This window comes from Barbus barbus (assembly GCF_936440315.1).
Source record: "Barbus barbus genome assembly, chromosome: 4".
In the NCBI taxonomy this organism is placed as follows: Eukaryota; Metazoa; Chordata; class Actinopteri; order Cypriniformes; family Cyprinidae; genus Barbus; species Barbus barbus.
In genome coordinates, this window is record NC_136732.1 from 18,440,800 (window position 1) to 18,467,354 (window position 26,555).

At 38.7% G+C, this 26,555-nt stretch overlaps 1 protein-coding gene across 1 annotated transcript in view; it reads right to left on the reverse strand.

Annotated features, from left to right (window-relative positions):
* The window catches only part of LOC306868186 (unconventional myosin-XV-like), a gene marked incomplete at both ends in the record, with an annotated part of 34,442 nt that extends 13,615 nt beyond the window's left edge, over nt 1-20,827 (reverse strand). The window contains 30 exons of the mRNA XM_079414255.1: nt 6-112; nt 850-1,041; nt 1,244-1,316; nt 5,921-6,099; nt 6,184-6,419; nt 6,681-6,776; nt 6,914-7,044; nt 8,995-9,076; nt 9,234-9,287; nt 9,376-9,460; nt 9,540-9,715; nt 10,272-10,389; nt 10,466-10,723; nt 10,845-10,999; nt 11,084-11,161; nt 11,262-11,387; nt 11,499-11,630; nt 11,721-11,816; nt 11,926-12,049; nt 12,847-12,905; nt 17,606-17,719; nt 17,835-17,996; nt 18,095-18,208; nt 18,313-18,376; nt 18,579-18,682; nt 19,201-19,291; nt 19,839-19,913; nt 20,183-20,292; nt 20,553-20,616; nt 20,745-20,827. Coding sequence (XP_079270381.1) covers nt 6-112; nt 850-1,041; nt 1,244-1,316; nt 5,921-6,099; nt 6,184-6,419; nt 6,681-6,776; nt 6,914-7,044; nt 8,995-9,076; nt 9,234-9,287; nt 9,376-9,460; nt 9,540-9,715; nt 10,272-10,389; nt 10,466-10,723; nt 10,845-10,999; nt 11,084-11,161; nt 11,262-11,387; nt 11,499-11,630; nt 11,721-11,816; nt 11,926-12,049; nt 12,847-12,905; nt 17,606-17,719; nt 17,835-17,996; nt 18,095-18,208; nt 18,313-18,376; nt 18,579-18,682; nt 19,201-19,291; nt 19,839-19,913; nt 20,183-20,292; nt 20,553-20,616; nt 20,745-20,827 — 3,538 coding nt within the window. The remainder of the gene's footprint in view (nt 1-5; nt 113-849; nt 1,042-1,243; nt 1,317-5,920; nt 6,100-6,183; nt 6,420-6,680; nt 6,777-6,913; nt 7,045-8,994; nt 9,077-9,233; nt 9,288-9,375; nt 9,461-9,539; nt 9,716-10,271; nt 10,390-10,465; nt 10,724-10,844; nt 11,000-11,083; nt 11,162-11,261; nt 11,388-11,498; nt 11,631-11,720; nt 11,817-11,925; nt 12,050-12,846; nt 12,906-17,605; nt 17,720-17,834; nt 17,997-18,094; nt 18,209-18,312; nt 18,377-18,578; nt 18,683-19,200; nt 19,292-19,838; nt 19,914-20,182; nt 20,293-20,552; nt 20,617-20,744) is intronic.
* Between the last annotated feature and the right edge of the window lie 5,728 nt (nt 20,828-26,555).

A 26,555-nucleotide genomic window follows, 5' to 3' on the forward strand; every position in this document is an offset into this window, starting at 1 on the left:
CTGACCGTGGCTGTAATATTCATCTGAATCTGGCAGACTGGAGCTTGGCATTGTCTGGGAGAGCAGAAGTGAGCTGTCATCGTCAGAATCAAACCCGCTTCCAAACAGAGCCCTGTGAAAGTTCATAGTGAGGGCAAAATAATAGAAAACACTGCAAACATATTTCCCCTGAAATTAACTACTTAAAGCATATACTTAGCCTATCACTCTACTTTAAAAAATATATTTTTGCTCATACAAAAAACATAATGAAAATGTTTTGTACTTTTTTTTAATATATTTAATATTCAAAATTATGTAAATGAGATCAGGGGAATATACAGTACAAAGCTATGTAATTCTACATGGAACGGGTTGCTTCAAAGATGGCACACAGTCAGTATATTAGGACCACATGTTGCTGAGCTATGAATAATATTTACTTTCTCCCAAAATTTGCCCTTTTATTGGACAATATTGCTAGGGGAATTAATCACTCATTGCTTTGAATTTCTACGATGGCATCTGTAACTAAAAACCTTTGCTTTCCAAGACGACTGACAAATCAGCTTGCAAAGCATTAACAGAAATTATTTCAAATTTTCATAATATAAATATTGAATTTTAGTGCCTTAAAGGTGAATTTTGAACTAGTGACACTAAACAACATTTTCAAGCACTGATAGTCATTAGCCACAAATGCCACAGAAATTACATGCTCACATTTAACTCACTTTTAAATTACATGCAAAACAGATCTATTAAAATATAATTAATATTTATGATAATGTACCATATTAGTGTACATAACCCATTTCCAAAGTAAATAAAATCCCAATAAACATGCAAGAATATCATATAGATACTGACAGGCTGGGATTGGGCCTAGTTCTGGTGGGACTCTCAGCAGAGATGATGAAGTAGGACTTTTGCTTAGGAAAATTTCTCGTCAGTTCCATGTCTGCGATCAAGTCCATTACATAATCATGCCCTGCGAGCTCCGCCCACTGTCCATGCTCCTTCATTACAACAGAACACCCCTTCCAGGCCTCCGTCACACCCCTGTGGATCCAATTAATGAGACTATTCATTTCAGGCAAATTACAGATGGCAGAGATAATGAAGGCCTCATTATAGACTGTACATATCCCAACATGCCCGAAAGAATGAGCCATGCACTAATGACATGGCATACAGAATATGAAACCGAGCAAAGTGGAACAACAGAGACAAAGATGGAACATAATAAGGATAGTTTGTGTACCTATGATGTAGAATATCTCCAGCCAGCTCCTCCCCACTCGTCCAGGAGTGCACAGGGCAAAGGAAAGATGTCCCTGTCAATACAACATGACGTTTAACAGCTGTGGTTTGACAGGCATGTATGAGTGAGACTACACGCAAATGACTGTTTCTATTCTGTGCATCACTACAGATCAAGTATCACCTGATATACTGCAGATGCGCTTTACACAATTGTCTCCAGAGGGTTTTAAGAAACAAAGGAACCTGCCTGGCTGATTTAGGGGATTACGATGATGGAAGAGCCTTTCAGGGCTTTATTTAACTGTTTTGTAAGCTATCTATTGAGTTTGTCTTACATAAGTGTGCATATCTCTTTCATTTCAAACAAGGGTATCTCAAAATATTCTGGTTTCAGCTGGTCTTTCAGCCTGACCATCGAAAGTAGTGGTCAAAACCAATCTAAAACCAGCCTGCTACTGTAAATCAGCTATGACTTAGTTTTGGAGAATTAGGTAAAGACTGTATTTGTGCTGGAAAAGGTGGATTTGTATCCGCACTGGTGTGTTGGTAAGAACACATAGGACTCAGTTAAACCAAAGTTAGGTGTTTACTGTTGATTAGGTTGAGTGGTAACAGTGAGTGGTATTCTAGACATAAAGTCCACTAATGAAGGAAAAGGAGAGATTAGTTCTGCGTAGGAACGTTCACAGTTCATCTCTTGCTGACTGCGAGGCACTAACTGACGTCATTCAATAAACTGTGCTCTGATTGGATGAGTCCTTCGTGACATTGCCGCCCCCAAATATGCTTTTGCATATTTGCACTTTATAAAACTAATCAGTTGAGGGGGTTAATAGAGGCTCATCTTGATCTGTGAATGCAGGAAGGCGGATCAGGCGAGTAACAGGTCGGATGTAGGTCTTGTCCTTAACCTGAATCTCTGCAGCTCTGATATGGCCATCAGAACCTGGGAATGTCTTTGCAACTTTGCCTACTAACCATAATGCTCGTGGTAGTTGTGGATCGATGAGCATCACAATGGTTCTAGTAGACAGGTTACTGGCATCTGTGTGCCACTTGTTGCGTGTCTGCAGTGTAGGCAGGTAGTGACGGATGAAACTTAACCATAACTGATCGGCTAGAACTTGACTCTGCCTCCATCTCCATCTGCCCATAAGTTCTGTATCAGAATAAACTACAGAGGGTAGTGAGCTATCTGGCCGCCCCATGAGCAGATAATTTGGTGTGACAGGGTCGAGGTCAGCTACATCACTGGAAATAAGACAAGAGGCTTGATATTAAGCATTCCCTCCACTTCGATGAGCACTGTTTGGAGTACTTCCTCTGTTACGACTTGGGAGCTGACTGTGACGCGAAGGGCAGTCTCGACAGACTTAATTTCTCTTTCCCAAGCACCTCCAAAGTGTGGGGCTCCAGGCAGGTTGAAGTGGAATGATATTTTCTGTTTAGCTAGATGTAGCTGAATCTGGTGAGTGAGTGACGCAAATGCTTCTTGCAACTTGTGCCATGGTCTGAATACAGCTCACCAGGTGTGCCACTTCTGTCACAACGCCACAGAAGATTCCTTTGCGCTCTTCCGTCTTGAGTTCTGGTGGTTGTATGATGGGGTGGCAGGCCATACTGTTTCAAACTCAAATAAAAATGATGGTCCTTGGCTCCATCTTTTGGGCACCGATAGTTCAGAAAGAGTTTTACCTCGGGTGAGGTCGTCTCCTGGATTACTACTTAAATCTACAAATCGCCAGGTGCATTCAGCAGTCAGCTCTTGAATTTTGGCTATCCTGGTGCCAATAAACACCTTGAATCAGTATGATTCAGACTTGAGCCAGGCTAGAACGGTGGTGGAATCTGTCTATAGTGTCACTGTATTGATCTGGATGGTGAGCTCAGTATGCAAGAGTTTGGCTAATTGGGCACCATTCAGGGCAGCAAACAGCTCTAGTCCGGGAATGGTAAGATGCCGTTTTGGGGCAATTTTGGACCTTGCTAGTTGAAAGGCTAACTGAATATGACCGATGTCGTCCTCTGAACGTAAATAGGCGACAGATCAATAGGCTTGCTCGGATACATCGCAAAATATGTGAATCTCTTTGGTGTTGTGAGAATGATCAATACCTGAGGATGTGACACAGCGGGGTAGTGAGATACTTGTCAACGTAAGCAATTCTGCCTCCCATTCCCTCCAGGATCTCAAAAGTTCAGCAGGTAGATTTGGGTCATCCCAGTCTCGTTGCTTGTCCCATAATCTCTTGGCTTGCGTGGTGAATGGGAGTATGAATCCCAGGGGGTCGTTCTGGGTTGCAAGTACTCTGTAAATTTGTCAAAGGGTACATGGTCCAGGCTTGACAGGATGGATATTATACCCAAGGAGGTCTGATTTGCAGTTCCACCTTAAACCTAGTGCAGATTCTTGCAAAACGGTACGATCTTGAGAAAGCCACAATTCTGTACTGGTGGATCTTGCTTCTGTCGGCAGGTGTTCCACCACGTTTGGGTCATTACTTGCCCACTGGCGAAGTTCAAATCCACCACTGGCAAAGAGGGTGCAGAGTTTGTCTACAAGCTGCCTTGCCTCTTGAGGAGATGAGAGGCTCTTCAAGCAATTATCCACATAAAATGTCCTTTCTACAGTGGTTCTGATGTTCTGATCCATAACATGTCTTTTGACAGCATAAATGGCACAACATGGACTACAAGTAGTGCCAAAAGGTAGCACTTGCCTTTCATAAATGTCTGGTGGTCTAGATCTGTCCAAGTCTCGCCATATAAAGCGGAGGAGATGCCTGTCTTCTGGGAGGAGACGAACCTGATGGAACATATGTCGCTGCTTATTGCCACTGGGTGTTCACGAAAGCGTAGGAATACACCTAACAGGGATGGACCCAAGGCTGGTCCTGGCAGCAAATAGTTGTTCAGGTTATGGCCTTCAAATTCAAAAGAACAGCTAAAAACCACTCGGTTCTTACCATTGTGCTGCACAATGTGGTGAGGGATGAACCACGACTCACTCTGTGAATTAACTGTTTCAGGTGGGAGTTTGACAACATAACCTGAGGTTTCTAGTTTCTTCATCTCCTGTTTGTAGGCGGCCGCTTTGGTGGGGTCTTTCTCCAGGCGTTTCTCTGTGTTCCTAAGGTTAGAAAGCACTGCCTCCATGGGAGCTTGAAGAATGGGCATATCCTTCTTATGCAAGGGAGGAGTGGCATAGCAACTCACACCATCAATCATTACTCGACTTGTCTTTGACTGGAGCATGTCAAGGACTTCTTGGTCCTGCTTAGACCGAGTGACAGATTTCTCTGATCTGTTGGGAATCACATCTGCTTGCCAGAGTCTCTCAACATTCTGGAACAACATCAAGGGATTAACAGCAATGTGTAGACACTGTTGCTGGGCCTTGTAAAGACCAACCCAGTCTAGTCCTGACTGCTGCCGGACCTCCAGGTGGACCAAGACGGACTGGGTTCAATCGGAGTGATAAGGTGAGGATGATCTGCTCCGATAAGTAACAGGGGACAGGCTTTGCGAACAGGCTGTAATGGTAAGCCTCTCAAATGTCGGTAACGTCGCTGAAGCTCTGCAACAGAGTAAGTATGTTCGGTCAAGCTCAGTTGTTCTGCAGTGAAGGCTTCAGTTATTTTGTAGCTCCTGCCTGGCTGGGATGGAGTTGAAATCTGAAAGGACACTGAGGCACCACGAAGGTTAGTGATGTCTTGCCTTATCGTTCTCAAGGCTAAGTACTCTGCCTGGCTTGTGAGTCCCAGCTTCCTGGCTGCTGATGGTAACAGCATAGTTCGTTCAGAACCATCATCAAGTACAGCGTAAGTATCTAGGCTCTACCACTTATGCTTCAGAATGACTCTGACCACTTTCAGGGGTATGCTGCTGAATCCTTGAGGGCAGTCTTGGTATAGCATTTTGCTGACTAAACAGGTCCCTTCATTTACTGGCTTAATGTTGACCTCATGGAGAATCTGAAGGTGCTTCCCATTACACAAATGGCAGAGTTTCCTGAGAGTACACTGTGCAGCTCTATGGTTGCGTCCACACTTCCAGCATCTGTTATTAGTCTTAATCCAGTCAATCACTTGGGATTTGGTTAGGGACTGGAATGTGGGGCACTGACTCAGGTAGTGTTCTTTTCTGTCGCAATATGGACAGAAGGCAGAGCTTTTACGTGGACTCTTGGTTGACGCTGTTGGAATTGAGGGTGATGGTTCATATGAGCCATGGAGGATTGTAGGCTGTCTAGTCTGCCCACTGCTCGGGGTGTTTGTTCACGGTATGTGTGTGTTCACTGCTGTGTGTGTGCACTTTGGATGGGTTAAATGCATACTGTCCTTCGTGACAATGACCTAGGCTGTAACACCAGGTAAAACCAGCCAACCACCATAGGCTGGTTTTATTTGTCGTTTTCATCAGGGTTTAGTATTTAAATGTGTTTTTGAAAAGTAAAATTGAGCGTAGGTTGCACCAATAAAGTGCAATTTTATTTAACTTAAACTTAAATTAATTAAAATGAAATTTGGAGTAATAGTGCAACAAGAGTTAATGTTTGGTTAAGGTTTAAAGTTAAATGCAACTAAATTAGACCTTAACTGACAATGGTTTTAACTGCCCGACACTGACTGAAGGTTGCAGAAACTAAAACAGTGCAAGTGAAACTTACACACACCATCAAAACAGTGCACTTGCAAAACCATGTTTGCTTTCTTCCTATTGGCTGTCCATTCCAGAAGGGACAATGGGTAAGTCCTCGCTGTCTCCAGTCCATACAGGGACTTTTGCATGGCTTGAATGACCTTGTGTTGGCCAACAGCTTTGAATCCATTATAGGCATGATCTGAGACAAACCTAAAACATACAAAAGCCAAAACGTTATGAGGACTCAAATGTAGTTCGTGACATGTTCAATGTAAATATTGGTGTGTTGCTTACTTCAGAAGGTATTTCTCCATTTTGGCTGATGGTGCAAATGAACTCAGGCAGGCTAGCAGCAGCAGCCAGCCTCTCTCCGAGTTATCTGGATTGGTGTTTCTCCAAACCTGATTGGCAATTTGACATAAGATTTCATCCCGCAAGCTAGGGTTGGTAAGCCCCTTCTGGATAATGTAGTTTCCAAATAAATTCTCCTGAGCACCATTTAGATGTGGGTCACCCATAAACCTCAAGATCTACAAAGTGAAAGAAATAACAATGCTAATAAAGTTGAAATCACTCTTACTTATGGCACAGCAGAGGCACATATCTTCACATATCAATCTCATGCTTATAGTAGGTCTCTGTGTTGAAAGGTTTATATGTTGTTGTTAAAAATCTGTTTCTCTATAGAGAAAATGAATGGGATTTTCACATAATTCATTAACATTCGAGCTTTATTGCATATATTATAGATGACAATGGCAAAATCTTCTACAGAATATAATGCAGTGTACCATGACAAAGACATCTAGAGCGTCATGTGTAAGATCGTCATCAATGTGGGTTAGTGGTGTCATCAAAGGTGCAGTTAACATTCCAAACTTTGCCTCCTATTTATTAATAAAAATATAAACACATACTTAATACACAAATTAATCTACAGTTTAAAATACCTGCTTATTTGTTTACTGTCTGCTTATTGTCGCTTATTTGGGATTTTGCAATATATTACTTAAGAAAGTCTTACTTTGAAGTGAATCTGGACAAATTTGGAGATGGTGTAGTTATTGATGTCAAGAGGTAGCGTGAGCTGTGACTCCACTTGAACTGTGGGAGCCTGGACTAAAGCCAAGCAATCAGAATGGAGCTCCCTACCTCCTAAAAAAACACAGAGGTGAGAAGTGAGACAGGCAGTGGATGTTATATATACACACTACCAGTGTTGGGGAGTAACTAGTTACATGTACCGGATAATTTAATTACAAAATAAATGTAACTGTAATCTGTTACAGTTACTGACAAAAAATGTGTTATTAAATTACAATTACTTATGAAAATGTCAACGATAACAAAGGGTGTTACATCTGAATATTTTCACACAGACAGACAGACACACACACACATTTTCACATAAATTGATTTATTTTCTAAATTGCAAAGACTGTTTAGGACACAGAATAGGACACATGCTTATTTGATAACTGTTTTATTTTATGTTTGGGTTTATGCATATGCTTTACTTTTCCAGATGAACTTTTTTTTCCAAGGCATTTTTAGATGGCAGTGTTTCCTGTCTATGCAAATATTTGATTTCAAAAACAGTATCATAGCAATTAAACTATATCTTACGATTGTGAAGGAAATTTTTAATATAATCAATATAAATTAATCATAAAATCAGCTGATGACAAATAATGTCTAACACTTCTTTTCCTTGCAGGTCTAACTTTTGAGTATGTGTTAGGGAACAGAAATTTTCTAGCCTTAAGTAGCATTGTAATAATGAAACATGATGTCTGTTTAAGACTACTAATGGTGATATAAGATTTAAGGAATAAGCTGAGGTAATCAGTAACCAAGCAGAATGAGTTTTTAATTTTTCACATAAAGAGAACCAATCAGATCAGAGGAAAATTATGTAATATGACATGTTACCTATGCTATGTAAACTTTCCTATAAAAACTGTTGTATCCTTGTTGTGTGGGGTTTCTCTGTGATTGAGATGAGATCCTCCCGACCATGATTAAAGCATATTCAAAGGCATTGTCTGGAGCCTGTCTGATTACTGCTGCGCAGCAGGTTAGTCGAACACTAGAGATCTTAGTCCCAGGTGATAGTGTTCGTAGGGGACGAGAAGTTGTCTGACTCTCTTAGGCGTCGGGTAACTGTAATTCTTAACTGAATTGTCTTAGGCCTGGTTCTCCTGGTTCTGCAGTCAGAGCTATCACGGTTTTCAGTCTGAAAAGTCAACTGAGTATAATTTCGGTGTCGGGAGACACAACTCAACTTAAGTCAGGTGCGTAGGGAATTTCTACCACATGATTTTGACCTCAAAACAATCTCAAAGGATAAAGAGGCGCTAAACTAAAATTATGTGGTGGCTGTGCTTTAAATTAAATTTTCATAATCTTAATTGAAATTGAAAGTCTGACAGTAATCAGTGTTGAGTACTACTGTAAGGATTATCCTGCCTGTTTTAAATTCTTGAAAATGAATCACAGTTGAAAACATTCATTAGAAATTTAGAAAAGTAATCAAAAAGTAATCAAATGTAATCAGTTACATGACTTTAATACAATAACTGAAATAGTTACATTACTTTTAACATTTAAAATTACATTCTACATTTTACTACATTTTAATAGTAACTTGTAGTCTGTGATCTATTACATTTGCAAAGTAAATTTCCCAACTCTGCACACTACTGTTCAGTACTGTAAATTTGGGGTCGGTAAGATTTTTTAATGTTTTATGCTCAACAAAGCTGTGTTTATTTTATAAACAAAATACAGTAAGAACAGCAAAACTGTAAAATATTTTTAGTTTAAAATAGCAGTTTCTATTTTTATATATTTTATCAATTTCATTTATTACTGTGATTGCAAAGCTGAATTTTCAGCAGTCATTACTCCAGTCTTCAGTGTCAAATGATCCCTCAGACATTATTCTAATATGCTGATTTGATGCTCAAGAAGCATTTTTTTATCATTATCAATGTTGAAAACTTATTATGCTTACTTATGCTTATTATTTTATGTGGAAACTTTGATACAGGTTTTTTTATATATTGTTATATTAGTGTATCTTAAAGTAAGAAAATGCAGTACCAGCGGCTGCCTGCATCAATTCTCCAAGTTCAGCGGGAATGACCAGATGAGTGACGTTGACCACTTCCCGTTTAGACAGCTCCTGCAAATAAAGTATATAGTGTAATATTCAGAACAGGTTTTGATCAATATAAAATTTTTCAGAGAAAATAATTTCATAATATTTTTCCCCCTATATACTGTAGGCATAAGAAATATACTAAAATGTGGTCCATTTAGACAGTGAATGCTATTATAACCATTTCTATTCTCCTTTGCTCCTCTTCTGCCTTTCTCCTGACCTCATATCTCAGCTAAAACAAAAGAAAAATAAGTAAAACTATTAAATGTGGGATTGTTGCTCAGCCTGATCACTATGCACTAAAACCGCATTGTTCTTACCTTGATGTATCTCTTGCGATCAATGTACATATGGATCAGAGAGTGGAATTTCACCAGGCTAGCTCTCATTTTCACATATCGTTTCCTGTGCAAAGCATGTAAAATTAGTATTATTACAAAAGGGACACCCCTAAGCATTTTGAGTGATAAATGATAGCTTGTACCTTGTGAGAAAGCCTCGGCAGTGGGCCTGCAGACGTATGATCTTCATGCGGAAGGCCATATAACGTTTTCTCACAAAGAACATCCTGGCGTAACGCTGCAGAGTCAGGGCAGCTACATGCCTTACTCTGTCCCTCTTGCTCTCCAATAGGAAGTATATGTCCTCTTTCATGAACAGCTAACAAACAAAATGTGCAATATGCAAAAAAAAAAAAAAAACTAGCCTCATGCAACCAGACCTTTCACAGTCTGGTCCACATTGTAAAATATCTTGACCAAGAACTACCTGCGAGTGGTCTGACAAGCTAAGGCTGCATCCAGAATTGCATCCCTTCTGAGTAGGTACTTATTCTGAATTAGTAATTACAACTGTTAAAAAATATGTTCTGAATATGTGTAATATGAATGAAATCCAGACGTACTACATCTGTCATGTTGTCACTGTCATGTGACTTACCAGTGTCAGTTATGTTGCTTCATTGACATTCATAACTCATCTACTATGGCCTCATGGGATGTTAAAGTGTCCATCAGATGTGCACTTCAGAATCTCACCAGAAATAGTAAGTCATCCAGGTACTTTTCACCCAGTGTTTTATGAAAGCTGTGAAATCGGACACACTACTCTTTTCAAATACAGTTTTAAGCCTACTCTATTGCCTAGTACTAGAAAGTATGCGATTTCAGATGCAGCTGAGACTTGTGACAAGTGTGCTTATCAGAATAATGCTCACCTTGGTGACACCGACTTGAAATGCTCCTGGTCTAACAGGACAAAGCTTCCTCAACATGATGACACAGTTTTCACCATTGGCAGGAGGAGGCTGTTTGAGGCCTAGCAGGGACTTGTATCTAAACCAGATAATTTAATAATTCATTCAACTTAAGTCAAACTGCCTCATTTTAGTTTGACAACTCTAGCTCTTACCTGAAAAGGAAGACATCAAATGGCATTCTAATCGGATAGCCCTCCCTCCTGATTCGAATTGTTTCCAAAATCCCAGAATAGTTCAATTGGGCACTGACCAGCTCCATGTCAAACACACCAGGCTCCTGCAGGGTTACACACATTCTCTCGGTCAATCTCAATTCCTGCCAAGATGCAAATAGTTTAATACCTCTGTGACTGCTGTTCCTTTCCTTGTTTTGGTTTGGCTTTATGCACCTCACAAAATATGGGTTGGCTCTGTCAGTACAAAATAGAAGCATGTACTTGGTGATGAATAACTTACATGGGTCTGGAGCCAATCAAAGGCAACAAGACGAGATTCATGTAGACAGCGTAATGCACAATTTAGGTGGTCTACCTCTCCATCTTTTCAATGAGCTCCATGAGGGATAGCTGGAACTTGGCCGCCACCGTTGAGGCCTGATGGCGCCGCGTTACTGTGCTGTTTTTCCCAACATGGGATTTCTGTTGGTTGAGGGCCTCAGCATAACTCATAAAGAGATATGCAACCATCTAAAACCACAGTGAGATAAGGTTCATAAGGTTTATTAGGGTCATTTAATTCCTAGCTAATGGTAGCTAAATCATTTCTCTCACCTTGTTTTTGCTCTGAATAAAAAGGTCAAGAATATCCTGGCGAACTTGATCGTAATTCTTATCCAGAAATTCATGAACCTGTGAAGCATCACAGAACGTTTGGTCCATTCCTCCACTAATACTTTATTAGGGAATAATTCAAATACTCAATGGCTCAAGGCAAGTATATTAAATGCACCTGATAAGTGACCTTCCCAGCATAATGCTTGATAGTAAATACAGGGAGAGGCATTTTTGGCTTGGAATAAAGTGGATTGTTGCCATGATGATAGTGGCATTTCTGAAGGAAGGTATGGTCTGTAGCCTAGAGGAAATTCATTCAAAAGCAGGATAATTAAAATGCAAATGATGCAAACTAGTAGTGATGAATAAATAAGCACTAACAAGAACACTGAACATTAAGAAGAAATGACACCTGTGGAAACCCGCTCTGGTCATCAAGAATTCGGAGCATCCCATGTGGCTTTGCTGCAATGAGGTCAATGCAGGCCTGGTTGTCAGAGTAAGGCACCTCTTCCCAGCTGATTTGCTCTCTGTTATATTCATCCTTGGATATTCAAAAGAAAATAATTTTTCAGATGCATACCGCAGGCAATTTACTCATCTACATTTCTCAGACTATTAGAAGACAGCTTACTTGTTCTTCTTTGAAAATAACCCTGTTGAAAAAGAACTGAAGGTACTCATTTGCATAATTTATGCAAAGCTGTTCAAAGCTGTTGAAGGTAAGGTCCTACAATGTACAAAAAAGTGGAATTCAGTCGAACGAAATCCAAATTTTACAGCAATGTAGAGTACTAGCAAACCATTTTACTGGGGTGAAACAAGTTACTGCAGTATACCTCAAATCCATAGATATCAAGGATGGAGATAGAAAGTGCTTCATTCTGAGGATAAACCTGCTTATTTATTCTGTCTGTTAGCCAGCTGAATAGAAGGGAATACAGGATCTTGGCAACAGCATCTCTGTTGTTTGAGAGGGGAAATTATAATTTGATTACCTCAGTGCTCAGTAGTTAGACAATACAATCTTTTAGACAAGAACTTTTCATGACACTGATGCTAAAATTAATACATCTGAATGTTCAGTACTCTCTTTGTTTTTCAATTCTATATTTCTTATTTCTTCATAGTCTTTAATTCATTAAATCCCATTATTTATTATCAAACCTTTTTTCTCTAAAGTGCATGCTTTTTTATTTTTATTTAATTCTAGTGAGTGTTCCTTGTAACGCCCCTGGTAAAAATCGTGTTCAGGTACACATTTTTTAGACGGGGTTCCCCTAGTAAAATTCACATTCCATATACAGTATATATATATTTTAAAATTGAAAAAAATAATAATAATAATTTATTAATTAAAAAAAAAATCTTATTGGGGTCACTTCAACCGGTGTTAAAGTAGCCCAATTCCATGGGGAAACCATGGACTTCGCAACATTGGACCACGGTTATGCCAAGGCGGGTTATGGAAAGAGGGGAGTGGCTTATTCCATGACTGGCAGAAGTTGTAAAATCATTATAAAGCCAATTGGTTAATATGTAAGGACTGTTTTTTTCTTGGCTGAAGCTTTAGATAATATACAACTAATAAATAAGTAAATAAATAAATAAATATTGCAATATTTTATTTATGGCGAGAAGGAAGTGAAGTAGGAAGTGGAATACAGGCTAGTATATAGCTAGCCTGTAGTATAATTAAAAATTTTAATTTAAAAATTTATTTAAATTTAGTATATAGAAATGCATTGTAGTTTTTCTACCTGGCATCAATTGCACGCTCAACAGTCAAGGGGGTGAAGATCTTTTCCCTCATTGTTTCCTGTAAAAAAAAAAAAAAAAAGTGAAATTACAGAATAATCAGAAATACTTGTAGCAAAGTTTCTGAAAGGAGTAAACTTACATGTCACATATAACATGCCACTTTCATTGGAAACCAGCTTTATTCAAATGTTGCTAATCTCTTTTAGATGAAATGTTGCTAAGACACTATCAGTAGGTGGGTGAAACTGATATAGCCCTTAAGTGGAGCAGCCTACAGCGCCAGTGTCGGTAAATGTAAACACACCCTGGCATCTGTGGCAAGACAATACTAATCCCTTTCAACTGATAACATTAAGGCCTTTAAATAAAAAAATCTTCCCTTAAATTCCCTTAAACGTTGTGGTAGAAGAATTCCCCTTCTCGTTCACTTTACTTGGATATATCTGTCTCTTAGCGGGATAAAATTCTGGTGTCGATGTCTGAAAGCAGGGCTTTAATGGTTTCATCAGATAAGAAAACCCGGTAGCATGAGATCACCGTGCAATTCAGCTGGACAAAACGAAATGACTTTGAGTATGGACTTCTCCTGTTACATAGGTACTACCTGTTTCTCTAATAAAAAGAATTAGCTCAATTACTTTGAGGAGCCCTCAGAGGTGTCACAGTAGCAGCCATGAGTCTTAGCACATTTCAGCATGGCAATGGGACTGTGAACATTGATGAGCACTGGCTCTATCCAAGACCAACTGAGACAAAGGCTGATCTGAAACAAGATGCTGTGTGAAGGATCATATGAAAGGTTTTTTGATGCATCTGAAATCAGGAACTGATGTGGCTCTGATGTGAGGAAAGATGCTGAAACAAAATATGGATATGTTGAGGGTCTCCATCAGAGGAAGGTTGAGGAATCAACTCTAGATACCTGTGGAAAATATATGGAGTTCATAAGGAAACAACTTGTTCTTTTAAAAATCCTGGATGCTCCTTCATTTCCAGAAACTATACTGGACAAGGAATGCTGGAACTTTAAAGACTTTTCATTTTGTTGGTGTGGGAATTTGGATAATTTCAAACATATCTCAGGTTTGAATAGAAACAGTCATTTGAATAAGTTCTCTATTTGTTTTAACTGACACCTCTTAGAGATTTTACTATTGGGCCATGTCTTGTCATGAATTGATATAAGTACCGGTAGTTAGACACAAATATGAGCTTATACATGTAGCTGCTTTCTGTCATCTTATCATCTTATATGTAAACAGCTAAATCTTTTAGTCCATCCCTCATTCACAATGTCTTTGTTATAACATTGTCTGTTTTGCCTGAGGATCTCGAGCAGCATGACAATGTCATTGGCTCAAACAGTGGTATGATTTTAAGGCAGGTTTGTCTGATGCAGAAGGTTAAGGTTTGGCTAGTTGAGTTAGCATGGTTGAGTTAGCCCCTGTTGGTCAATATCATAACTACTAGATCTATACTAAGATGTTCTTTAGTTTATAGAGTGCAATAGAGGGGTTCCAGAAGTAAACATTCCATGTATTTTCTTCATAGGGGAATTTACTGTGATTGATAAGTTAAAAACATTTAAAGACAGGCATACTAAGACCTGGGTAAGTACTAAGGTTGGTAATCAATAGTACTTGCTTTTAGCCCACATTATTTCAACATATATTTAAATAATCATGTTCAACAGCAGAATTTCTGGTGAAAAACAACATTACCCATTATTCTTCAGAGAAATTTCTACCAATCAGAGAATCATGGCAAACAAATCGCATAGCCCACTCCCATGAAGCACTGCAAATGACGGATGATGTCATTTTCCCTGTGCTCTCAAAGTATTTAAATATTTGTATGCATAACATGCATATTTTGCAATGAATGTAAAATATATTCTTTATCTTTGAATCAATTATTGTCTTTGAACGATTACATAAACACACTTATATGCGTCAGAAACCCCGTCTTTGCAAGCATCCTCATAAACACAGTGATTTAGGTCTTAAGAAAGAGTAAACAGCTGATAAAGAAAACGCATATGTAACAGTATGGATCCGGACTTCGGTCTTAAAGGGGAAGCTGTCCAATGTTCGTCCTGTCTGCCTTTCATATAAATCAAACAGTGATGCTCTTGACTAAATCACTTTTGTAACTTTAATAGATAGATCTATATCTAGATAGATAGATATAATTAATGTAGTGAAGACTAATGAATTTAAACAATGTATGTAGCGTTTCTTATTTATTGTAGTTTTTGTCCTATTGCTTGCAATTAGTTTCTTATCCTTATTTCATCACTGACTTCATTTTTCTTCAATGAGCTTGAGGAGGGTTTTTTTGGATTATAAAAGGTTTATGAAAATTCTATGGTATCAAAGATTTTAATATCATAAAAACCTTTTTAAAAGAAAAAAATAACTATATTGTGATGTATATCGTTATATCGTGGTATAAAATTAGTCATATCGTGATATAAGATTTTGGTCATACCGCCCACCCCTACTCCTTTTGACGCGATCGACCCGGGTTCGAATCTGCCTTTTGGCAAACTTTTTTTCTCCCTTTTCAAATTTCAAATCACATCAAAAAAGCATGTATTTTTTTATTTATTAAAAAAAGGGCTTTCGTCCCAATAAGGTGGCACCCATTTAATAATTTGAATTGAAATTAAAATTTACACTCAATAAGTTATTATTGCATACTGTTTTATAATGTATTACAATACTGAGGTGCAGATAATTGCCACTATTTGCAATAAGTATTATAAATAACAGAAAATCCTGCTATTTTAACAGTGTAAATAGAATCTATAGATATTTGCGCTTAGTGTTACTAGCATATCACTAAAAAATACTGCTATTTTCACTTAGTATACATAGAAACCATTGCTATTTGTACTTAGTGTAAATAGTGTCTATCAAAGTGCAAATAACCACTGCCTTATTTAAAACCCTTATGGGGAAAAAATGAATGCAAAAAATACTTCTGAAACTAAGTCTTCTGAAAAAGTGGGTGAACACTGTTGCACTCTAGAAAGTAAAATTTTGTTATGCAGTCCTTTTGATCACAGAGTAGTGGAGATGCTTTAATTCCTGTGCAAGCACTAAGCTGAATGTGATTGTAGTGGACTGGTTAGGCAGGGTTAATACTGCATCAGACCTCTTGGTGGCACCCCTGCAGAGGTCTGGATGGTATTTGCTAAACACTTAGGACTGTAACACAGGCCCCTTGTCTGTTTCTGCCCAGGGTTTTCCCTGACTGGGTTACACCGGTTACCACAGTGATATGGCCTGCTGCCCTGCCATAATCAACTTGGCACTTTATACTATCTGAGGGATTTGGGGCTTATATGCACCATTTATATGCACCATTTTATCTCTTGGTGTCTTGTGGTTGCTGTCTAATTGAACAGTCTTGGCATTTGGATGGTTGTGTTTCCAAGAAAAAGTGATGTAATGGTACGTCCTTTACTAACAGTATGTTGATACTTGGCAGGCGACCTTGACGTAAGGTCTGCCTGGAGGTCATGTAAGGTCTAGAGGCTAGAGCTGAGTCACTGATTCTTCCTGTCCAGTCGATCTCAAACAGTGCCAGTTCATGTGAAACACAATATGCAGTGGCTGCCAAAATATTTAGGCCCTATTTCACAGTTAGGGCTTAGGTTAAACCAGGTTTAGGCCACAGTTCAAGTAGGACATTTAAGTAGCTTTTATAAACACGCCTTAGATAAAAACACTAAAACAATGAAACTGACATATTTTAAGATCAGTCAGTGCAAGCTTCCTTCAGTTAAAATGGCCCAAACGCATTTTAGTCTGGGAATAGGCTTAAGCCTTGTCTATGAAACCAGGGATAAGACACTCAAGTCATTAGTCACACTTAAAATGTATGAATGTCATTGTGACAAAACTGTTGTTATCTGTTATAGAGAAAGACAGCATGCTTTTCAATTGAGCATTTAAAAAAAAAAAACATTTGTTCAAAATTTATTCTTTGTGGTTCTCAACTGTTAGTGTAACATTTGCTGAACTACACCTGTGTGTACTTGAGGGAAACTGACTTCCTACCTCCAGTAAAAAATGATCTCTAAATCCAGTAAAAGTTAACACAAAAATAGCTCAGAAAATAATGCTAGTTCTGAGAAGCCCATATGCTGGCATATGCTATGAAATGCATTGAGTCAATAAATAATAGTAAAGATATGACATGGGCAAATAAATGTAAAAGTGGCTATATGTGAGTTCTGGATTGTTTTTTGTTTTGTTTTGTTTGTTTTTTTGTTTTGTTTTTTATTACTGACAATGCAAGTCTTGAAATGAAACAAAAGTTCATTATCAACTTCTGATAACAGTTCATTAATGTAATTAAATTAATTTAATTAGAATGTAATGAATTATTTCACATAAAATATTTAGTAATAATATATTTACAGTATAATAGCATTTTCATATTATTAAATCAGTGGTTTCAAAATACATACTTCGTAGTTCTAAAGAAACACATATATATTACATTCATATGTTTCTTTATACATTAGAGATATTAATATGCATTGGACTTTGCAATTTACATACAGTACATCAAATAGCGTTCAAACCTTTACATCAGTTTTTTTAGTGACAAGGATGAATGGATAGCATGCAGAAATTACAATTAAGTATAAAGCATATCCAAAAATAGAAACTACATCTGTGTTATATAACAGGTGATAATGTTTTGTTTAGTATTGAATCCATTACCAAGCAGGATTTTTCTTACCGTGACTTTGAAAGTAATGGACTTCTGTAGACCCTCTGGGGAAATGTGTAAAATTTCAGCCACCACTCGGATCTCCTGAGCACTCACAACTGATGCCACTTCCTGAGATTCAGTCTGCCAAGATATGGAGTCAAAAAAAATTAAACTTAATTCATGGCACCACTGAAAAAGAGCATCACATGAGGGAAATCCAAGTGAGCAGGATATATTAGATTGAGTTTCATTGTACCTCATATCTCTCGAAGAAAACATTTCCTAAGTGGAGGATGGAAGACAGGATCCTGAAGATACTGCTCTGGTCTTCGGCACTGAAGTGAAGTATTTCCATGGCGCTGAGGAGCCTGCGGAAGTCCTCCCCATCATTTTTGCCAACAATCTCACAGTCTCCACCCTTGCAACCAAAAAGAGTATCCATGAAAGAGAAAAGCAGTCTAACAGCAGCGCTTTTGAATTTTTGAGGCTTTTATTGCTATAATGATCTGGCCTCACTTGATTGAGGTAATAATACGTCTCTGCGTCTTGAAGGTATAAAGACTGTTTCTGCTTTGAAGGAAGGCCAGCAAGCATCTCATAAAAAATGTGATAGTTTCTTTCATCTTTGGTCTAAGAGATCAAAATGAAGGAAATGAGCATTTCAGATTTCTGCAAAGAATTGGTTTATTGAACAACGAACTTTTAAATGTCCATAAGAGCATTATGAAAAATACCTGAAACACAATCCTGGACTTTTCAAGTAGATACTGTGAGGTTATGGCACCGCTGATTACCCCTCTGTTTGAAGCAGGAAAATCAGACAAGCATTAATATGTCATTTGCAACTTAACCCATGTACGCCAATATACAGGCATTTTAACTAGCCTCATGTTAATCTTGACCCTGTTATCCTCTTTCAGTTGTAAAGGTACTCCAAAGAGATGCTTCCTCTTAGGTGTATCCATAACACAGTAAAGAGACTTGATATTGATTAACTTACTCTTCCATAAATATTTCCATGTATTTCCCAAATCGACTGGAGTTATCGTTCCGTACAGTTTTGGCATTTCCAAAAGCCTCTAAAAGAGGAGTTGCTTCGAGAATCTGTAGATTAAGCCATAAATACTTAACTACGTAAAGGATGTAGTAATAAACTGCTGTAATTTGTACAACACTGCAAAGTACTGTCCTGTTAATTCCTGTTAAACTCTCTAAAATACTTAAAACAAGATAAATTTACTGAAAAGAGCAACACTGCATGAGACACGCGTTCATAGATTATATCTTGAATGTGGCTGTATATTGTATTACTGCATTCTGCAGATTTTTTCACATGTTTTTGAGCTTGTTTATAACGTCAAAAAATATCTGCTAGTGCAATAAGACAAATGCACTTTTTAAAAGAAACAATCTTTGGCAAGTCTTAATATTTACTGTTTGCACATGTTGCAGATCACAAAGTGCAACACCCCATGCAACATATAGGGTACAAACAACACACAGAAGTACAATACCTCAATCTGTATTGTTGCATAAAAGTAAAATAGAAGAAAAAGATGAGTTATAAATTGTACATGAACAGTTTTAATAGTTTTAAAAGAGTTTATAAACTTAACTCATACCTGCTGTGTGATGTTCTGTTTGTGATGTATTGCGGCTAAGTACCGGAGAACTAGCTTTGTGGTCTCTGTTTTACCAGAGCCACTCTCTCCACTGAAAGGCAATAAAGCACATTTAAACCCCATGATGAATGTTACCCCCTAAATTACCAGTTTAACTACTTAATTGCACTTTTAATTGGCACAGAATGCAGCTTGGCACGTGAGGAACCGATTTCCTTGTCTTTTGCTATGCACTTAAGTAATGAGCTAGGTGTCTGATCATCAGACAGAAGTGAAATTCAAATGCTTGAGTTTGACTGTCGTTCCAGCTACTCTGAACAGTCATGGATGCATTTCACAGAGACGTGATCTGCTGGTGCAATCATGGCCTAGACGTCAGTAGTCTTTCCTTACAGCTTTTCCTTATCTCCGTCAGAGCTAGATTTAAAGTGTTCCAGGCGATTGTTTCAAGTAGAACTGACACTGATGGTTCCATCAGTGTAAAAGACTACTTGAGGTGACAGGACATAGATCAGCTATTTGAATTCTGACAATTCCTTTATTTGATCATTCCATACAACATTATTATGAGTTAGGTTAGTTGAAAAGTGTTCACTTCACAATTCTGTGATATAATCAAATGTGTACCTAAATCCTACCTGATAATAATGCACTGGTTTTCTTTGGCATCCATCATTTTTGTGTATGAGGCATTTGCAATAGCAAATAGATGTCTGCAGACACAATGGAGAAGCACGAAACATTAAAAAAAAGTACAATGTAAGGAATTAGCCTTGTATTGTATAGATAAGAAATTTCATTTTATAAAAGTGCCAGTTAAATAGTTTTAAGGTGCAAAACATATTAATGAATTAATTTGTTTATTTAATATTGTGAGTGAGTGAGTGAGTGAGTGAGTGAGTGAGTGAGTGAGTGAGTGAGTGAGTGAATGAATGAATGAATGAATGAATGAATGAATGAATGAATGAATGAATGAACTTACGGAGGATTCTCTCCAAGCGCATGTCCTTTGTGTTGCAGAACTATGTCTGTTCCATAGATGTTGAACATCTTGTATGGGTTAACAGACACCAGGATGCTTCCAATGTAAGTCTTGGAAGAAAACAAAATTATTTGTTCATAATCTGTTTTGATAACAGTTCATTAATAAATTTAATTAGAATTTTATAAGAATTTTATTCATTTTAGAGTTCACAAAATTCTTAGCAATGAACATTTTACAGTATAATAGCATTTAAATTTTATTTAACCAGTGGTTTAAAAATACATACTTTTTAGTTCTAAAGAAACATTTATGTGTTTCTTTATAACTAAGATATGCAAATATGCAGTAGACTTTGCAATTTACTTACATATATCAAATTGCGTTCAAACCTTCTCTTCAAATTCAGTAACACAGCACCTTCGTGCAGCTCCCTGGAAAGAGATTTATTCTTGATGAAAGCATTTTCATATAAATTTGAACACAAAATTTCAGTTATCATATATACTATGTGTGTGTGTGTATAGTTAAATAGCATTCATCTTATTCAGTAATTTCATACTCAAGCTGTGTCATGTCCTCAAAGCCATCCTCCTCTGCACGTTCACGGTACAGCATTGTGGGCAGACTTCGAATTGAGTACATCTAAAAAGCATTCCAGTAAAAGAAAAATATTGTGTAAACAACGTCTAAACCAATCATGATATAAGGCCAATATTTCACACTATATTTCCTTACAGACACTAGTCAGGGTTGATGTCATATTGAATATTACAAAGATGGATGTAAAGCTGTGAGGTACAGGCTTACAAGCTTTATAGTCTTTGCAAGGGCATGCATGGATCTATTGAGATTTTTTCTACTGAAAGATTTTTTTTTTAAGATATTTCATCAGAAACTGGCATGCACAATCAATTAAACACACTGTATTTCTGACTCTCACAGCATTGTTTTCATTCCTGTCAAAAAATGTAATATGCTGCTTCTCTAACTAAGGTTTGTTGAAATAATACCTGTATGCTGTTGTAATATAGCTGGCGTGGCAGGTGTATTTTGGTGCATTGTGGCTATTGTTCTTGTTTTGAGTTTGCCCAGTCATTTATATTTTACGTTGATTATTTATATAACAAAATATCCATCCATCTATCCATCTAGTGATCCATAGTCTATATTGCCTAAAATCCACTAAATAAACAAGTCATAATATTTTTGATATTTGACATTGCCTGGCATTATTTTTGACCCATAGTTGTAAACCTTAATTTCAGTCTTTCTAATCGTTTAATCTAAAGCTTCAAATCAGTCGTACTATAGCATAATTTTAGTGGCACAGATATTTTTCTGGTGTATTTATTTATAGTGTATGACATTTCACAGGTAAAGTCTAGATATCAACAAAAAAAAACAACAACTAAGCAACGGCTTCTTATATACAGCAACTATGCCAGTTATTTTACCTTGTCATACCAGTTCCCTTGAGGTTCACCTTCTCTATCTGGTAGCCATGCAGATTCTGTGCTATCTGTCTCTTGGCCAGGAAACACAGGGATGACAAAATTCTCCAGTTCTTCATCCCTATACATGGACCATTTTGTGAGGTTCTGAACAGTATGATGAGGGAGGACTCTTTCTGAAGACCAGACATCATCTGGCTCATGAAGATCTAGAATTTGATTTTGAGCCCAGTGTTCACGAGACTGGCCCTGAATCTGAGGGGTCACTACTGCGTACCTTGGGTCCTCTGGAGAACGTCCCAGTGTTGACGGCAACTTGTAGGATGCCTTGCGTAAGTTAACATTCGTCAAGGCATTTCCCAGAAAGGGTGATGTGGGACATTCACTTTGAGCTGGTTGGCCTCTTGTCACGATTGATCCATCAGGCAATCTGTAAGATGCTTTACGAAGGTTTTGGTTCTGAAGGGCACTGGACAGCATTGAGGGGGGAGCTTGTTCTTGTTTTGGATTTCTAAACAGGCCAGAGGTACTAGGTAAGCGATAGTTGGCCTTACCAACATTTTGTAGTGCACTTGACAAATTAGAGGAAATTGATTTCTCTGGTTCTTGTTCAGAGCTCTTAGTCAAAAGGGTTCCATCAGGAAGTCTGTAGGAAGATTTACAAAGGTTTGAATTCAGAAGAGCACTTGAAAGAAGTGGAGAGGATGACTGTTCTGCTGGTTGGTTTCGAGAAAAGAGAGCGCCATCAGGTAGTTTATAGGATGCTTTACGTAGGTTAATATTCTGTAGAGCACTTCCCAGGTATGGTGAGGAATTTGTTGTGTCCGCGGCTTCATCAGTGCTAGTGGATAGAAGTGTTCCATCGGGAAGCCTGTAAATTGCTTTTCGAATGTTAGGATTCTGAAGAGCATTGGATAACAGGGAAGAAGACTGAGCTGGTTGTGCTGGCTCATTTCTTGACATTATTGTACCTTCTGGGAGTCTGTAAGTAGCTTTCTGGAGACTGGGGTTTTGCAAAGCATTTGACAGAACAGATGTTCAATGTTCAGAACAAAATTCCTAGATATTATTGATGTATCAGGTAGTCGAAAGCAGGCACCTTGAAGGCTTGCATTCTTTAATGCATTTGACAAAGGGGAGGAATAATCCTGTGCTTGCAGGAAATGAGTAGGACTTCTCTGTAAAGGAGAGGTGTAGGATGCATTTCTTAAGTTAGGATTCTTAAGTGCATTTGATAATACGGATGCTTGCTGTTCGGGTTGTGACATCACTGGAGCATATAAAGATGTATTCCGCTGAAGAGGTGAGATGTATGAGGCACTGCGTAACTGAGGATTTTTTAGTGCATTGGTTAGTGCTGAAGAAGATTGCTAAATGTTTTGCGGTTCCTGCTGAGCAGCTGCAGAAGAATATGGAGATGTGCTTCTTTGCAGTGGGGAAGTGAGAGACGCATTACGTAGGTTAGGGTTTTGCAATGCATTAGAGAGCATTGGAGAATAAATCTGACTGGTTACCTGAACCTCTTGAGGTGCCACTATAGAATGAGGAGATGCAGACATTTGTAGAGGTGAGCGGTAAGTGGCATTACGGAGAAGTGGATTTTGTAATGCATTTGTTAAGGCTGGAGAAGAGCTCTGAGATAAACTTTGGTTGATCTGCGACATTGGGGATTTAAACCTTGGAAGAGGTGAAATGTATGAAGCAGCAGCAAGATTTGGGTTCTGTAAAGCATTTGTTAGTAGAGGAGATGACCCTTGTTCAACTGTCTGGGCAAATTCAGTTATTACTTGAGGCTGAGGAGTGATACTCGATGGAAATTGTGATCTGAGTGAGGCACGATTGATTAATTCATTGTGCAGAGCATTTCTCTGTATAGAGGATGAGAGGATCGGCGATGGGGAGCGTACAGATATTGGTGAACCAGCTCTCACAGAAAGTTGAGGTGATGGACATGGGGTTGGAACATGTCTCACAGAGAGTTGTGGTGAAGGCACTCCATGCTGTTTTATTGGAACCTGTTGAGGAAAAGGTGGTTGAGCATTCATTACAAGAGGACGGCTCTGGCCTCTTATTGATTGCCTGAGAGAAACGGGACTTATTGGTACTCTCACAACAGGATGCCCTCGCCCAACAGGTCTATGAAAACCTCTTTGTGGATTTGGTGTCCCAGGTGGAAAGAATCTCTTTGAGTCTTGAAACCCTGCTGGTCTGGAACCTTGTCTTGCCAACACGGTGGGGGAGGATCTAGCACTCTGATTCAAAGCTCCTGAACCCAAGGATGCATTATGGATGGAAGGCCTGAGTGGAGCGACATTTTGCATTTGAGGAGTACCATGATGACCTTTTCTTTGAAAAATTGGATTGACAGGAGATGGCTTAACTGTTCCCATTGGCACTTTGTTCCCACCAAATCCTCTGAATCTACGTGTGGATGAATGGGTAGGCAGATATTGTGGGTCATGTTGAATTCTGCCAGAAAACGCTGATGGTGATGGTGAAAGAGGTCTCTGATGTCTAGAAGCAAAGGGGGATCTTGGTCTTGGAGACACAGGTCTTTGGATGGGAGATTTGGTTCTGCGAGGTGGGTATGGAGAGCTATCCTCTGGTGACTGTTGGCCTATTGTTGGAGACAGTGGAGGGCTCCTCCTCCGTAATGAAGGTTGTGGTGAAAGAGAGCTTTTCCTCATAGATCTTGATGACATGAAAGACTCCTGATTGCTTCTACCAATTGGCCTGAAACGAGATTTTATTGGAGGGGCAGGACTAGCACTTTGCCTCAGGGTTGCTCTGGGTGAAGAAGGAGGACTTCTTCTTCTCACTGAGCCTCGTGGAGACACTGGAGGACTCTCTCTTCCATTAACAAGAGGGGATGGTGCTCTAGAACCAAATGGCTTTCTCTGGGGGGTTGGAGATTTTCCCCTTAAAGAAGCTAATGGTGATGGCGCTCTTCTGGATGGTTGTGGAGAAGAAGGGGGGCTACATTTTCTCCTCTGAATAGGAGAGAACTGCCTTTGTGCATTATTATTGTATGATGGTGGGCCAAACATTCTAGACTGCCTTGGTGAGAACCTCGGACTCATTTCCTCATACATATCAGATCTTTGGCGAGGTATAGGGCTGCTTCGAGTTGAAAAATTGCTTTGTCTTAAGGAGAGCTGTGGTGAAGGGAGATGATTTAATTGTCTCATTGTTATTGGTTGGATATTTTCATGTGGAAAATCAAGTCTCTGAAACATGAGATCTGGATAGACTAAATGGGGAGAGACTGGATCATAATTGGGTCAAATCTCCTTGCAGACAGAACTGGAGATGCTGGTGTTGAGAGTGGTATGGGTCCAACAGGGCCAAAAGAATGTCTACTTAGGACAGGTGACACTGGCATTGGAGATGAAAAAGGTCTTGCTTGAAGAACAGGCGAGGATGGTATTTGGAGTGATCGGGTTGAAATGGGACTACTAGGCTGTATAATAGGTGCTGGTGCTTGCTGAATTAATATAGGGGTGGGAGATAATGACCTTTGTACAGCTTCCGGTTGCTGTGGAATATATAGAGGAAAGCTCATAGGTGAAACAAGTGGCTGGTATTCAAATTGGTCTGGAATCATCTCAAGATCCATCCTGGGAATCTGAGAAAATGGACTTGAAATTTCAAGTTTTTCTTTTCCAAACAGTTTTATTTGTGGTCTTGGAAATCTGAATGAATCCTCAGTCAATATTCCTTCGGTTGGTATTTGAACATATTCATTAGCATACATTTCTGAGGGTTCTGTTGGTTCCATGACGTCCTCCACCGTGTACATAAATGGCTGGTTAACAGCCATCTGAGGGTCAATGTAAACCGCAGCGGTTTCTCTGTTGTACATGTACTGGTTTTGATTGTATGCATTTTGATAACCTGGATACATCACGTAGACATCTGAAACACCATCATAGTGACTATAATACTTTTGCTGATCACCATAATAGTCAAACTGTTCTGGATAGTATCCATAGTCATAATATTCCACATCATTACCAAGGTAGCCATATTCATCTTCCATAGCATAACCTATTTCATCATAGTATTCCATACCATCAAGAGGGTATCCAAATTCATCAATTCTCTGGTGCCTGTAACCATAGTCCATTCTATCATCATAATAACCATAAGGTTGTCTTCCATCATACTGAAACTGATCATAATAATCTTCATCAAGATATTCATCTCCATACTCATCCTCATTCATGGGATCATAGTATTCGTTCTCCTCATCATAGATTCCATTCTCATCTTCAGGATAATCATAATACACCTGGTCATCTTCAAAGTAGTCATACTGATGTGGACCTCTGTAGCGCCCCTGACCATAGCTGTCATGATTTCTGCTTCTATATGGTCCCCGGGGATTATTTCTATATAACTGCTTTGAACATAGTCATCTTCCTCATAGCTGAACTCACCCTCATCATATTCATAACCTCCATTCTGATAGCCGTGATATCGCCCCACACTTGACCTGTCATAACGAACAGAGCGACCTAGTCTTCTAGATGTTTTGGATGAGATGAATTTGTTAGTTAGCCAGTTTGCTGCTCCTGCTATCTTCCCCAGAGCCCATCCTTTACTCTTGAATTGTGCAGCTCCAGTTTTCTTTTTACCAAAAAACCCTTTGAATTTTCCTCCCAGTCCTGAGGTGGCTGCTGCATTTTTATTCGCCTTACCACCAATATTGAGTAATAAGAATGTTCTTCCACCCTCCTCATTTTTATTTTTGTCGTCTTCTGTAGCTTTGGACTTTCCAAAACCTGAAAACAACTTTGATGTACTTTGTAATGCCTTTGGTGTCATACCTTTTTTCCTCTTGCTGCCAGATAGTCCCATGAAAAGCCTAGATGTGCTTTTTAGCTTTTTAGACTGTTTTGGGGCAGGCTTTGAAAAAA